A 15,343-nucleotide genomic window follows, 5' to 3' on the forward strand; every position below is an offset into this window, starting at 1 on the left:
ACCGGAGGAGGGATGGGAGAACTCGGGCGCAGGGCCGGCAGCCCCTCGGGAGAGCGCACGGTCCCTCAGCATCCGTCGCAGTGGCCCTTTCCAGCCCTCCCTCGCAGCCCCTGCGCTCGGGTCTCTCCCCAGCCCTCTCCCCTCCGGCGGGGCCCAGCGGCACCGCCTGCCCCGGCCCTCACCGGGCCTCTCGCCCCCGGCCCGAGCCGCCTCTGCCGCCTCCCGGGCCCGCTCCTGGGGTGCCCGCACCGCCCGCCGGGCACGGGCACGGACTGGACCCGAGCGCCTCCCCATCACCCCCGGCCTCCTGTGCCGGCCCCGGCTCGGCTCGGCTCGGCTCCCCGCCCCTCCTTGCCGTCCCCGCTCCCTCCCCCGCCCGCCCACAGGCGCACGCACCGCACTCACACACTCACTCACACACACACACACACTCACACACACACACACCGAGGCGATGCAGCTTTAAAGGGGCAGCTGCAGCCCGGGGGCCGCCCCACGTGAGGCCGGTGCGCTCCCGCCGACCGCAGCCCCGAGCGCTGAGCCGCGGCCGGAGCCGCCGGGGCTGGGCGGGCGGGCCGAGCGGAACGGAGCGGAGAGGAGCGGAGCGGCTGCCAGCCCGCCTCACGCCAAGTTTGATCGATAACCCCCTCCCGGCCCGGGCGGAGCAGCCTCGGCGGCTCCGCTACCCACCATCTTTGGGGGAAGTCCCTGCGCTGGGGGGGGCTGCTGGAGACGGGGGAGAAAGGCAATCTCGCAGCCAATGAGCCCTGCCAGGCTGGGGTGAAGACGAGAGCAGAGGGATTTGGGGAAGGAAAGAAAAAAAAAAAAAAAAAAAAAGAAGAAGGGAAGAAAGGAGGGGGACCATCCTCCCCACCACCTCCGCCAGCATCGCCACCACCGTTGACACCGCTCCGAGTCTCCAGTTGCGCCCATGCCTGTGCCACCAGTTTCGGTTTAGGGGCTGAACCGCAGGGGATGAAGAAAATGGGGCAGAGCGCGCCTCGGACCCTCCTGCTGCTGCTGGCGGGGCTGCTGGGGGAGGCTCTGGCGGGGTTCCCCAACACCATCAGTATAGGTAAGCGCCCGCCGCGACCCGCGCCTTCCCCGCCAGCCGGGGGCAAGTTGTGTGGAGGGGAGCGGGRGGCCAGCCCGGGCTCCACGGGGAAKGAGCCAGCCCTGCTGCTCTTCCTTCCCCTTGCTGGGGGCGAGAGGCAGCGGCGGTGCCCGGGCTGCGCCGGCGGGCGGCTGCGAGCRGCGCCGGGCTGCCCGCACCCCTCGGAGCGGCGGGGATCGGGTCCGCGCTCTGCGGAGCTGTGCCCTGGAGCGGCGCATCCCGTGGAGCACATAATGTGACAGAGTCGCGGCGTGAATCTGTAGCGACGTGCCTGAAAGCCGGGCCGAGCGAGCCGTGAGGCTCAGGGCAGCGAGTGGAGCGGGGGCTGTTCCCCGCCGTTCCTCGGAGCATCCTTTGCCTCGGCCGCGCTATCGCTCCAGCAGACCGTGAAACCGCACGTTTGCCACGCCGCACGCCGCCGTGTCCCCGCACAGAACTACAGTGCCGATATTTCGGTAGTCTGGACAGGATTTACGAGCTACGGTTGCCCAAGTTAGACTTTWAAATCTCTGTGTGGGCATCCGTGTAGAAGTGGCCTGGATTTCAAGGTGCACCTGCAGCTCCCAGCGACTCTCATTGCTCAGGGGGCACCTGGATGTGSTGTGTGGCTTTAAAAGCCCAACTTTGGACTTGGAATATGTATTTCATGTAGGTGCTCTGTCACAGTTATGTGCTCAGGTTCAGCCTGCTTCTATTCATTCTCTCCTGCAGCATGCAGCATGCAAATTCAACTTATTGCCATTGTTTCTCCTCAAAATTAATTCTGAAATACCTTTTCCCTTTTTTCCTTTTTTTTTTTTTTNAAAATTAATTCTGAAATACCTTTTCCCTTTTTTCCTTTTTTTTTTTTTTCCTGTCCTAGGTGGACTTTTCATGAGGAACACTGTTCAGGAGCACAGTGCATTTCGATTTGCTGTGCAGTTATACAACACAAACCAAAATACCACAGAAAAGCCCTTCCATTTGAACTATCACGTAGATCACTTGGACTCTTCCAACAGTTTTTCAGTGACAAATGCTTGTAAGTAAATACCTGGTTTTAAGAAATATCTACTTATTTGTTTTCTATCCTTGCATTCAGTTTCTTCCCKGTAGCCTAGAGTACATACAATACAGTGCAACAAATGTGTGTAGTGACCGGTGGTTTTGTAGATTTGCAGCATTATATGGAATACCTTAGGAAAAGTTCTCTCGTCACTTCTTTTCATCCCCTTAGCTCTGTTTTTCGGGAAAACAACCATGTTGTTGATACAACGCTACTGTGTAGCTGCAATCGGTGAATTGCTGCTGAAGTAACATCCCTTTTCTGTTGAGGCTACAGCCCAGCCGTGTGAACAGGCATAATTTGCAAATAATACTATGTAGGGAAAAGCCAGAAACAACTGTTACAACGTGACCTTGAGGGGAGAAAGCTAGAGGGTCTTGCCTCATCTGCCTTGAAATACTGAGTTGTTTTCTTACAGTRAGAGTCCTGTGAAAAGCTGAGGAGACTGACACGTACCGTTAGAGCTGAGGGGAGAGAAAATGGAATCAGAACGCTTGGCGTTAGGAGAAAGAGCTCTGCACAGGCAGTGCACACTTATAATTTGAGCTTTTATTAACAGAAGATGCAAAATAGAACTTTGAGTATTGCTAATGCGTGGTAAAATGCAAAATCTCACGCACAGAAAGACCTGTGCGTGTTCTGCATTTTAAAAAGCATTCCTTTACCAACAGTAGTTCCTGGATATGTTTTACTGATGTATCCAAATTCGGTTCTGTACAATTTTATTTTAAACCTTTGAAAAGGAAAGGAGTCCTAAGGTAGCTGATGCACTTTGCAATGTGCAGGTCTATGTCTGTACATGATCTAAAGCACTGCTGAATGCAATGTACCAACTTTGCACTATGAACAGGTTTCCTCTCACAGTTTACAAGTTTATACTCACAGTATAAAATGGTCATTAGTAATGTAGTACTAGACCACAGAAAACTAGTATTGGTTGCTTTAAAATAATCCCATGTTTTGAATCTCTTATTTGTTTACGTTTTGTTTGCAGGAGACAGGATAGTTCTTACATTCCTGTCCCACTGTATATTTTGAGAAAGTTGGCGGTTAAAAAATATACAATAAGGAAAYATTTGGACAAACTTTGGATTGATATTCTAACATATCCCCCATGTGACTGCTTCCTGGTAGTGCAGTGTTACACTTYGCAAAGGGCTTTGAAGTAGGACCTTTAAAACTTTTGCAGGGGGGTTAATTATGTTAAATACAATAAAAATATTTGGTAAAATGGAAAAAATAGTAAATAAAAGCATGTCTCTACTTTGCATCTTATTTTACTAATCCTATCCAGCCTCAACAGCTCTTACAACAAACATCAGACTATTAATCCCTAATCAGTGTAATCCCTTGAAGAGGCTGTATCTCAAACACAGTTTCCTAAATATCAATTATATGGATTTAAACTAAATACATTGAACTGCTTGGATGATTAATTATTAATTGTTTTTTAAAAGTTGTTACCAGTGCTTCTCCACCAAGACAAGTGATCCACGCACTTGTTTAGAGGCAGTTGGTATAGTCAGTGTGCTACTCATCTTCTGACAGCTAATGGTTTTTGTCAATGCTTATTAAAAGCTATGGCAATTTTAGTAAAGTGAGATGGTTTTCTGTAGTATAGGGCTTCATGTTCCAACACCCATATCACCAGTGTAGTAAAACTGGGAAAATATAAATCTCTGGAGAAACTGTAGGCCAAAGGATATGTACCTACAGTAACCTATTTAAAAGCAGAAGATGTGAAAAAAAAGAAACAGAAGAAATAAAATGAAAAGGTGACCTTGTCTATACTAWGTCAACCATCTCATAATACTGTTGATAGGAAAAGAATACGGTGAGTCCAAGCCACCAGTCATAGGTTCCAGTAGCTCAAAATATAAAAAAATCCCATCAGCCCAGTTGTTCTTTTGAATCTGGTATCAATTATCTCTGAAAGTCAGAACACTCATGTGTATCAATGCATTAGAATGAATTAATAGCATAATAATATGAATTAATAGCTACTTACAATACCTGACCAAAATTCCAGTCTTTAACCACATCCTCGCTTCCTAGTGGAGTGGCAGATAATTTCATTGTGCTGCCATATCCATGAAGGAATTCTTTCCACGACATTTTTACCTCACTTGGAGATAAGCATATGTTGTCTCCAGTGCTGTCACACAGCCGTTTGATCAATATTTGCAATTGGCAGAGTTCCACAGGAGAGAAACCTGCAGTGACTCTGCCTGCCTTCACTGGGGTGGGAGGCTGGGGCTGACTTTGTCRTGGGATAGGTACAAGAGCTGAGGGGAAATTGAAGAAAGGAGCATGTGTAGTCTGAGCTAGTGCCTGTGCTAGTCAGTATCCATAAAATAATAGTTTTCATTCTCCTTTGCTTTGATTTATATGATAGTGACTGTAGCAAGTGTTGGTGTGTGCAGGGATTGAGGGGGGCTCTGCTCAGAAAGACTTATGTTCTTACTGTACAGCTGCACATCCTGCTTGATGCAATCTGGTGCATTCCAGAGGAGAGAAAAACCTCTTCTGAAGTATTCTCACGAGCCTGAGAAAAATAGCCCACCTCTGGTACGGCAGATTTGGCAATATCCCAACATGGGARCAAACTTGTTTAGAAGCAAAAGAAAATTCCTGCCCTAAGCCCCTCCCTCTCATTCCTTTTTCAGTTAAATGATGCATAATCTGATTTATGTACATGTATTCCCTGCTTCACTGCTAGCACCAAGCCTCTCTCTGTATATTTAATTTACACACATTCATACAGTATTTATTCACTCTGTATTTATCTGCCCACTTATTTATTTAGCTGTATGATATCTTAACAGAGAACAAATGCAAACACAGATGAAAATTCCAGTGTATTTAAAGGTGAATTGAAGTTTATCAGTTGGCTCTAGGGAAATTATTACATCTCTTAAAATATGCAGCTTTTTGCTATCAGTAGAAACAGAAAGGAAGCTGACTTGACCTATGAATGTATAAAATCAAAATCACTTTATTTAAAAACGTTCATGTAGGGAGTGAGATAGCTTTTTCGGAGTAATATGACTGTAACAGCTCAAATATATAAATTTGTCACTGTAGCAATATCTTCTGTGCATTTCTCATAATCTCTGATGAAGGATGTRAGTGTTAATGTTGAATTGTGTGCACAGCTCTGTAGATCCCATTCCCTAGAAATAACCCACGTATGTGGCTCTGCTCTGCACTCGTAGTGCACTGTACTAACACTGCTCCAGCCTCTGCAGTGTCAGCTCATTAGCACACAGATCTCATATTCCCTCTCTGCACTGTCATTGCAAAAAATTGCTGTTGTACACCTTTACAGCCAACAAATGTGCACTTGCCTTATGTACAATTTTCAAGAAATATTTAGGAAAGTAAACTAAACCTTATATATAGTCTGCCTTGAATTTCTCAAAAGAAGGCATTAGTTTTCATTAAAATCTGTTGATCGTGTAATGATAGTGGTGGGATGTGTGCGGATGAAAAGGGGCTGTGATTGCAGAATCTAATTAATCTACAGACAGATTCCATCTCTCAGCTAAACCTATCAGCTGCAAATTCTTGTCCCATTAATTTTTCTGGGTTTTTCTTACATATCTTCTGAATCTAGGAGGCTTTTTGTATTTTACCAAATATTGACGTGTAGTGGGTTTTTTTTCCATGAGCACTCATTCTTCAAGAGACAAAAAAGGAAAGATGCAAAGACATGCTAACCTCAGGTTGCTAAAATCCTGTAAGGGGTGATATGGGCACTTTCTTGAAGGGGTCTGATTTCAGACTTATAAAAATTTACTGTAGCATCCTTGCGGCCCTGGTGTTTAAAAATTCAACTTGGGAGATTTTAATGGAAAAAGTGCCTGTTCATTGCTGTGAGAGTGTTGCAGAAAATGATACCTCAGGACTAGTAGCAGGCAGTTTTTGCAGTTTAACTGTGTTCCTCCCTTTCCCAAGGCACAGGTGTGGGRGTGTGTTTGCTCACGTGCACCCTCRCTCGCACACGTGTGCACGCGYGCTTTTCCTTTAGGTGCTGCTCAGCACTTCTTTTTGCCAGTGGGCAGATAATTTGCTTCCCTTGCATCTGTGTGCTCTTTGGCCAGCTGGCAAAGGACACTGATGCTGCAAGTGGTCAGCTCCCTTCTGCCAAAAGCATAAGCATGTGTTGCTGAGAGTCTTGCCAAGTTTGGGCCGTGTACTGGTGGTTTTGCGGGAGCAGCGAGCACAGGGGAGAAGCCTAAAATCTCCCAATAYAGAATGTGCACTGGTTTCTCCAGTGTTCTGTGGTAAAACACCTGGAAATGTGCTTTCTACACARCTCTACTCATTGCAGATGGCTGAAAGTGCCTTTTGTGCTGCAGAATGTACTCAAGTATTGTGTGTTACTGCTATATGACCAAGAAAAGGAGTTGGCTTCAATTTCAGGGTCAAAGCTTTTGCAGTATTGAGTCTAAGTTGAAACGTGAGAGGTGTGTTCCAACCAAACTTTTCCAACCAAAGTTTGTTACGACTTCATGGAAGAGCAGATGATTTGTCAAACTCAGTGTGATCTCAGTGTTAGCAGAAGGAACCATACCACTTTCAAACTAGATTTTATTATTTCTTAAATTAATTTTAAAATAAGCTGATGCTTCTTTGTGCCCTCTGCTGCATACGTAACATTGATGTACTCTCACAGATGGGAAAAAAATGTTATATGTATGGACACTTTTCTGAAAAACTGTTGAGTTCACCAAATGAATAAAGAGTAAAGCATGATAAAGAGCACCATTTACTTGTTTAGTTTTGGGAAGATTTTGTGTAGATGAAGACATGAAATTGTTCACTTTTGCTATATAGCACTGAGCGTGGAGGACTCATGGGGCTCTTAGGAAGGGTTGGAGAGCTACTGATTAACTTCACCTTCCCATGAAATGTGTAACAGCTGTAGTTTATCTCTGGGAGGAAATGGAGATGCCGTGATGGGAAACAAGCCTGTGACAGAAGCTTTTAACAACAACAAAAAAGACCCACAGTTTTGTTGAAGGCTGTTTTGGGAGCTTGTCCAAGAACTGCAGAAAACAGTGGGTTTCTTTCCTCAGGGTTCTCTGTGTTCAGTGTCTGGGAGGTGGGAGGCCATCCTACTCCCAGTGGAGGACTGTTATGCAAGAAGGTGTGAAATGAGGGAGCTGATGTATTTTCAGTGTTTCTTTATTGTCACAAACCATCGATTTAACATTTTCCATTTAAAGTACATATTTTGTCATTACCAATTTTAGAATGCTAATTTTAATTTAGTTTGGCATCCTTAAAGTATTTTAGAATCTGTTATTTTTAAAACGGCAACAGTTTGGTTTCATAGTTTGTTTCAATCCAAGCCAACCCATAAAATKGAAAACCTGTGTTGATTTATTGTGAGAAAAGGTGTTGTGTGGATTGGGCATTTGAGTTGCAGTCTGAGAGCAGTGCTTTCTATGCTGCTGGAGAGCAGGGWTCACTGGAAGGCCATGACCCCCTTTCTAAGGAAGTTCATGAGGCAGCCTGAAAGCTCTGTACCTATTGTCAGGAGATTTGCTATATGAAGCCTTGAACTTCCACTGGTGATCTAAAAATAAAAATTTAGAAATGATTGCTCTAGATTAAACCACTTTCTGTGAAACTTTGATGGTCACTGCAGTGAAGCAATTTCCAAATTTCATCCATGGAGATTTTTTTTCCTCTGAATATGTATGCATTGTATTTCCTGTCAGAGCCAGAGGCTTCCCTCTGTTGTATCACCTGCTTTATATTATTGTTGATCTTCAGAATATCAGATGCCTTTGAAATTTCAAATTTGAAATTGTCTTCAAGTTTGTCATGTGCAGSCATCTGATGGAGACTCCAGAGTGTACAGTCCTGTCCTGCTGTTTGTTGTATCTGGACACTAATAACTACCACACAGCCCCCCAAAAAACACTCTGGGTTGCTCTGTTGGCAAGTTTGGATATATTTCTGTATCACCAGATGTAGAATGCAGAGTTCATTTATTACTGCACAACAAGGTGTGAAATATTCCAAGGCAGTGAGTATCTTTGCAGTTGATCTTACATGATGTAACTGTTGGTGGTGAAACTATCGTATATGCACAGAGCAAGTGAGAAACAGGTGATAGGGTTTCTGTGTAAAGAGAAAGTGAATGTGGGAACGAGTTATGTCAACGAATCCACTGAGCAGTCGTTCYTGCATGTCCTCCCCGTTGTGTCTGAGGCTCTGGATCTGTTTTATCATCCTAGTTGTTTCTGAAATAGCAAGTGGCAATGTGCAACCCTGAYACAAACGCTACACAGGCAGCACCAAAGCCCTTACGCATGAGGATCAATCTGCAGYGACACAGGGCTGTGCATAACCTGCATAGGCACTTGTAGGAAGAGTGAATGGCTCTCCTGCAATGGATAATAGCCCAGGTGAGCACTCTTCTGCTGGAACGGAGCGACCGATCTGGTCACTTGTATGTAATTATTTTGCCAGGCTGTTTGGACGTTTCAGATATGCTGAAAGTTTTTTTTTGCTTGGTTTGTTTCAAGTGCAATTTACGTGTTTGCTTTCAGACCACTTGTAACTTAAGTGATTTGCTTTGGATGTGTTGGGATGGTATTTGCTGGAGTTTCTTCAAATGCAATGTTTGAAATTCTGATCAACAAWTTTAAAAAGGTGCAGGGCAGTATGGAGACTTCACTGGCTTAAGACTTTTTTAGTAGAAGAACTGTCTTTAAATTATATGCAGCTATCTGGGTAAGAGGTAGCTAGTCTCTGATGGTATATATTCTGTGCATAGTTACTTCATTTTGTGCATTCATCTTTCTCCTGGGCTGATGTGTATAATGGTGCTTGCTGATTTCACCATGAGTAGTTTTGTCATGTGAACATAAAGCATTTGGGCCCAGCCAATATGGTAAGGGGACTGAACTTGGGAAATGCTGGGATCCTCTGGTAGCTCGTAGCGTGGTTTGGAGTAAGTCCGTTTGTCCTTCTGGTAACACAGTTTTGCTATCTCTTACACAGGGGTAGTAAAATTTACCTGTATCTGATAGGTGTTGCAGAGCTGTTTTCTKTGAAAGACTTAGAGAGCTTAGGCTAACAGCACTTTCTTTGATTTATTGATCACTTCTTCCACTTCCTAAAAAAAAACTCCAAACCGAAAAACAAGCAAAATGCAAAAACAAAAAAATCCCCCCCAAAATCCAGCCTACATTTGATCCTATTGCAAGATGAATTGAAATTGGCAATTACAAATTTGCTGTCCTTGCTGTAAGAAGATGTTCATTCCCACTGATGGACCTGGGAGAACACGTGTCGCAGCTGTCCAGCAAGCCAATCTATCACTGGCAAAGGAGGAATTTTCAGGTTTTAACCTGAAATAAGCAAAGCTGTTGGAGAGAAAGGAAACTTAATATTGGATTTTTTTTTTGTCTCCTTTGGGTCTTTATAATTGGTATGGTCCATATTAATATAGCACTGCATGTTCTTGACCCTGCACTCAGGCTGCTTATTTGAGTGATGGGGGAAAGACCTGTCTTTGCTAGCAGTGCTGCTGTCTGTTGATTTGTCCCAGTGAGGTGTGTAAAACGTGCTGTAATCAGTATCTCACAGCTGCCAGCCCTTCCAGGAGATGTGCAGCAGTGCATTTCAGGGGTTGCTGCCTCCCGTGATTTCTTTGTCTCATTTCCATTTCAGAGATCTTAGGCTGAGATAGGTGCTGCAGCCTGCTTAGYGAACACGGATCAGGTCTTGTGGATCACAGGGTTTTGCATCATGACACATATCTTGATTTGTCTTTGGACCCTGCTGTGCATGCTCAATTCCCCAAAACTTTTTGGTGGTTGTCATTGTTGTAATTTGTGTTTTTCTTCTGTGGGGGAGCTGCAGGGGGGAAGATGTCTTGGGGAGAATTAGTAATGGGTCAGGTTTTTCAGGTGATGAACTTTTTGTAGTCTCTCTACAGGAGAACATGGKGAGATACTGATTTTTACCAACTACAGAGGTTTTGTCTTCTTAGACTTTACCACTTGTGTCACCAAGTTTGAATTCTAATGAAGTCTGCTGATCAGAAAACACAAGTTCACGTGTATTCTCTTTTTCCCAGCAGTTAGATGAGAGCTAATTAGTGTCTATTGACTGACCCGAAGTCTAACCCTGCATTGAATCAAAACTGTTAGGGGGATTCTAAATTGTCTAGCAAGTTTAATGTACTCACCCATCTTTCTCTGAAGTGTTTTTGCAGTGGTCAGGTAGTGTCTCCAGAGTGGCTTCACTACTGATGTGGAATGTGAAAAGCACTTGGATCTGAGGAAATGCTGAATGAGCAAACATTCTGCATAATACCTACTATCCAGCTCTGAATTTCTTTTTTAAAACATTGCTTTTTGTGCCTATTTGCTTATGACTTCCTGATGAATAGAAAATAGTGCTAAAGAGAAAAAAGGTACATGATCATACTGTGCCAGCTAATCCTATTTCTTTCTTATTTCAGCCATGTCAGCAGAGTGATTCTCATGACTAATGATAGTTTTTATATATTTATACTGAATGCCTCGGCCAGCTCAGACCTAGTTCCTCTATAGAATCATTATCCCACTCTTCCGTGCATCCCAGAAATTAATTGTATATCCCAGAATATCGTGATGGGGAATGATGGGATCTGTGTGACTTGCTAATCTTTCATTTCAGATGTAGTTCCAAAAAAGGTCCAAAGTTTTAGATTGGGATCAAYCAGAAAATCAGAGAATTAAAAACTAAAAGATTTTTTTCATTGGTTTCAGATTTATTTTTTTTTTAATTACTCATTTGTAGTTGAAGCAAATGTTTTGTTTTGGAAATGATTATTTCTGTTTTGTGCATTTTTTTTCCTGGTTGAACCAATTTGGTGAAGCTTATCCAAGTTCACAGGATGTTTCTGCAGTCATGAATCTGCCATTTTCAGTGTAAAAGCACCTGTTCTGCCCAATTTTTATAATGACATATAGATGACAGATGTGAATATAAAATTGTGTGTGATTTGGAAGAAGCTGTCTGCTTTTTTCAGGGCATATAGTTCAAACTGCTTGTGATGGATTTTATGGATAGACGACTTTTGTCAGTTCAAGTATGTATAGCATGTCTTTCCACACCATCTACAGGCAATTTACTTTATTACCTGGAGAGGCAGTGAGATAAGCCCAAAATTGATCAAAATGAGACCAGTTAACCCTCCTGAAGTTTTCCACTACTCCAGTTTGGCATTCGGGGTGCAGAAGCTGCCTTAAAGTGGGGGTCAGYGTATCTTCACCACATGCAGAGGGCAGTAAAAGTCGTGAAGGTTTCTACAATTGCAGCGTCCTGTTTCAAAGATTTGTGTTTTGTATGCATCAGGGATGCTTTACTGCCTGTTACTTTGCTCTGTGTAATACAAAAAGAAGTGGTAAGTGGTGATAGTTATGCATATCTGTAATGACCCCTAGGACCTAATGTTTTAGTGCTTCATTGTYCTACCCTCAAAWAAARARRAAAAAAAAGCCTCTGTATCCCATTAGACTAAACAGGGGCAGTCAAGATACATAACAGGGTCTTCCTCTGGTGTGATTTTTTACCCCAGRGTATATTTGGAGTATCTCTGTGAGGTCAGTAAAGACTGAAAGCAGAGTGGRCTGTTCCTGGTTTTAAGCAGGGGATTAAGTGGGTCCAGGACAGCCAAAGGATTCTTCAGGGGAGGCTCTGAACTCCTCCATCAGTAGCTCACCTTTCCTCCAGGGCTGTGCAGGTTGTCCAGACTCTTGACTTCAGCAGCTGACTGAATACACCCTTGTGTTGCATTGCACATATTTCCTTCTGGAACTTTGGGAAATTTAGCAAAATGATCACGTTCAGCTGTAATAAGTGTCCCTTTATAAATGATGCTGGGTATCTCAGAAGTATCTGTAATAGACTGTGTAGAGCAGAATCTGCCAAGGAAAGATTTTGTTTTTCAATTGAAACAAAATAGTGTAAATCAAATGGTCTCCAGYGGAAAGTGCTGACCCTGCTTTTAGTAGAAGTCACTTATACCATGTCTACTTTCAGATTTGCTTTTTTCCCCCCATTTCACCAGTACATCTGTAATTTTTGTAGCTATGAAGCTTTTACTACTTTACTCTGGATCAGTTTTTGGATTTTGCTATTCTTTTATGAATAGAGGCTGTGTGACATTAAAGACCATAGACCCTTCTGTRAAATTTAACTCATTGTGCCTCTGAGGTGACTGCATGAACAGTGATGGTCCTGACTGGAAAACATGGCAGCTTTTTCTGAGCCATTCTGAGATAATTCACGAACAGATCTCTGGCAGAACAGGGTCTTTTGATGGAAGCATAAAGCTAACATTTTAATTTATTTTCATCTGTAAAAACACCCTGTTGTTTTCCATAAATAGGGAACCTATTGTGGGTAGTGATGCTGCTAACTCCTGCATCCTGGTCAGGTTCCAGCTTGGATCAGCATCAACATAAATCAGTTATTCTCCTGGAAGCTTTATTTAGATAAATTATCTGCACTTCCTGTCTTAAATTCTTATTGTGTTGTTCTGCAGTGCTAGCCCCTGTTTCACATAAGATGCATTTGAGATTTGAGGCAATCTCTGCATACGCTGGAGGATACAATTTGATATTAAAGTATATTTTCCTTGCGGGCTTTTCTATAAAGATTCTCTGCTTCCTTGGTACTGTCTGGAGATTCTCTGTGTTAATAAGAATTGTTTTGTTAATTGATTCCAGAATCTGCTGCTCTGGAATGCTCTGCCTCAGTCAGGATCTCCACGTGAATTTTAAAATGGCATCTTTCTGGACAGAATTCTACTTTCTACTGTGTTGTCTCTAAAACTGATTATATCAGCCCAGTGTATTTCTTGTATATTCTGGTCTGCTTTCAGTTTACAGCAACATTTTCTATAAGGGGACTAAAATCAAAATTAATTGTGTTTTCAAGAAGCCTGGGTGAAGCTGTGTGTGAGATATGAATCATTTCAGTTTCTCAGAAATTCAGCTCTGTAATTCAATGTGTGTGGAGTACACGTGCAAAAAGTATCTGAAAACTCCAATACAAGAGACCTCCTTCTGCAAAATGGGTGTGGGAAGGGCAAAAGCAGTTTGACAGTCTCCCCTGCTAYCCTGCCTGCCTCATTCCTGGATGAAAGAAGCTATAGAAGTGTAGAGCATTAAGATCAACCCTCCTGGATAATCAGGACTGTGACTTTGTTCTGCATGACAGAGAAGGGCCTGCAGTTCCTGCTGCTGCCTGCCTTCTCCTCTGAGCCTGCCAGCAAAAGGGTCAATTAGTGCCAACTGCAGGGGTGCAGCTCCTTGCAAAGCCTGTGTCCACTTAGAACTGTTCATTTAAGCTCTCATTATGGACTTCAGGTTAATAATACTGCATGCTGCTACCTAATTGTTTACCTGAAACTGAGAGAGCCATTTTACCAGTTTAGCCAACCTCCTGCCCAGTTTGGGTGTTCTTTTGTGGCTGAGTCCAAGTTTAAATCTCCAGAAGTGTATCATGTTGTGATGTGATGATTACAGTTAAAGTGTGTAGAGATTTATTGGCAATATAGAATAAAAAGTAGTAACTTTAAAATATTGATGATCAAAGCAATAAGGATGTGCAGCTTGATAAATTAATCCATTCTTAAAAGCTGGCTTTTCTTTAKGAATGTCCTCCAGACAATTTTACTTTAACAATAAAATCCAGGCTTTCATTTTAAAACAGCCCAGCCTGCCTCATTTCTCAGAGGTGTAGAGGCACCCGCTGGRTTGTGAGGTTCCCCTGTTTGTCCAYTGGTGAATGTTCTCTTTTCARAGAAGTTGGTGCCATTAATCTTCATGGTGTTGGCAGTAATGCTGGAAACATCCCACTGCAGTGCTGGCTTGGTGTGGCTGGGCGTGCTGGTTGTCATTAAACTAGCAACGAGCTTGTAAATTGGATAATGCTACAAGTTGAAGATTATTTTAATTGCCAGGATATAAATTTTCTGAGCAACARGCTTTAAGACAGGAAAGTGATCATTTTTGGCTGTAGATGGAAMAATAACTTTTGAAGCTTGGTGCAACAGGTATTGGGTCAGCTGGGTGTACACAGATGTGCTGTTGCTCCCTGCTCAGGCTGTGTTCAGAGGGCTTGGGTGCTTCTGCAGAGCTCATCTGATGGAGTTTCTTTGGAGCATTACACTCTGTGTGAAGGAGCTGAGGTGATGGCCTTGGCTCCCACTCAYGATATCTGCAGAAAAGAATTGCTGCAGTCCGGTGGTGTATTGAGCTCTCTGCAGTGGTGGCTCATGGCACCACAAAYCCTCCCTGGAAGCCAAGGAAAGTCAACCTCTAGGTCCTTGGGAAAGCTGATTTTTCCTCTGTTTTCCCTAGAGAACACACCAGGCAACTTGTAATTCCTAATGGTGAACTAGGGTAGAAAACCTATTGAGAATTCCCAGGGGTTGGGAGATTTTCCTGCAGGAGCAGGAGATGTGCAGCAGCCCAGGGCTGGTGACCCACCAGTGTGCAGGGTCACATGCTGGCCAGCAGTGGTGTGCCAGTGCTTGCCCACAGCCAGCAAGGCTGCCAGGGAGAGAGTCACTACAACCACAGCAAGTGGGTCTTTTTCACTTCAGGGCTTTGCAAGCTTTCTTTGGGATCTGTACTCCACAGGGATGTGGTTTTTCCCTTTAGTCAGCGGTCTTYATTCCTTTTTCTGTGTTCTCTGTTCTTGCTTTGCTTTGATCGATAGGAGCAGATAGAGCATCATTTTAATTTTTTCTGTTTTAAAAAGAGCCATTTCACTTCCCAGAGAGAGCAAACAGGGCTGTGAATGGCGCCTTCTGTTCCCCGTCTGCCTGGGTTCACCTCGTGCCCATCAGCCTCAGCACTGGTCTCACTCACATGGAGATGCTGGGTTTGTTTTGCTCTCAAAAACTCTTTTGAGAGTGGGCAAGTTTCACACTAAAGTAGTTAAAAACTCCAAACTTGCTCATGTTTCCTTTTAAGTGACGTTAGTGTAATTCACTATCCAGGCTGGGTTTGCTCAGACCACTGGAGCTTGCTGTGAATCCAGTTTGACTTTTGAGATGTTCACCAGTCCCTGAGATCGTGTGAATTTCCTGCAAAGCTGGAACTGCTGAAGCCCTGGAGGGATGGTGGAGCTTTCAGTGGAGCCTGTATGTAAATACARTA

The 15,343-nt window shown here is 43.7% G+C and overlaps 1 protein-coding gene across 4 annotated transcripts in view; it reads left to right on the forward strand.

Annotated features, from left to right (window-relative positions):
• The first annotated feature begins 432 nt into the window (after positions 1–432).
• Positions 433–15,343, forward strand: part of GRIA3 (glutamate ionotropic receptor AMPA type subunit 3) — a 141,075-nt gene continuing 126,164 nt past the window's right edge. For all 4 annotated transcript variants that reach the window (XM_057365651.1, XM_057365650.1, XM_057365652.1 and 1 more), the window contains exons 1-2: positions 433–1,075; positions 1,977–2,135. In XM_057365651.1, the coding sequence (XP_057221634.1) occupies positions 976–1,075; positions 1,977–2,135 (259 nt within the window). In that variant the 5' untranslated portion in view covers positions 433–975. The remainder of the gene's footprint in view (positions 1,076–1,976; positions 2,136–15,343) is intronic.

Source organism: Malurus melanocephalus, unplaced genomic scaffold (assembly GCF_030028575.1).
Source record: "Malurus melanocephalus ecotype Western Australia unplaced genomic scaffold, MMel_1.1 scaffold_56, whole genome shotgun sequence".
Lineage (NCBI taxonomy): Eukaryota > Metazoa > Chordata > Aves > Passeriformes > Maluridae > Malurus > Malurus melanocephalus.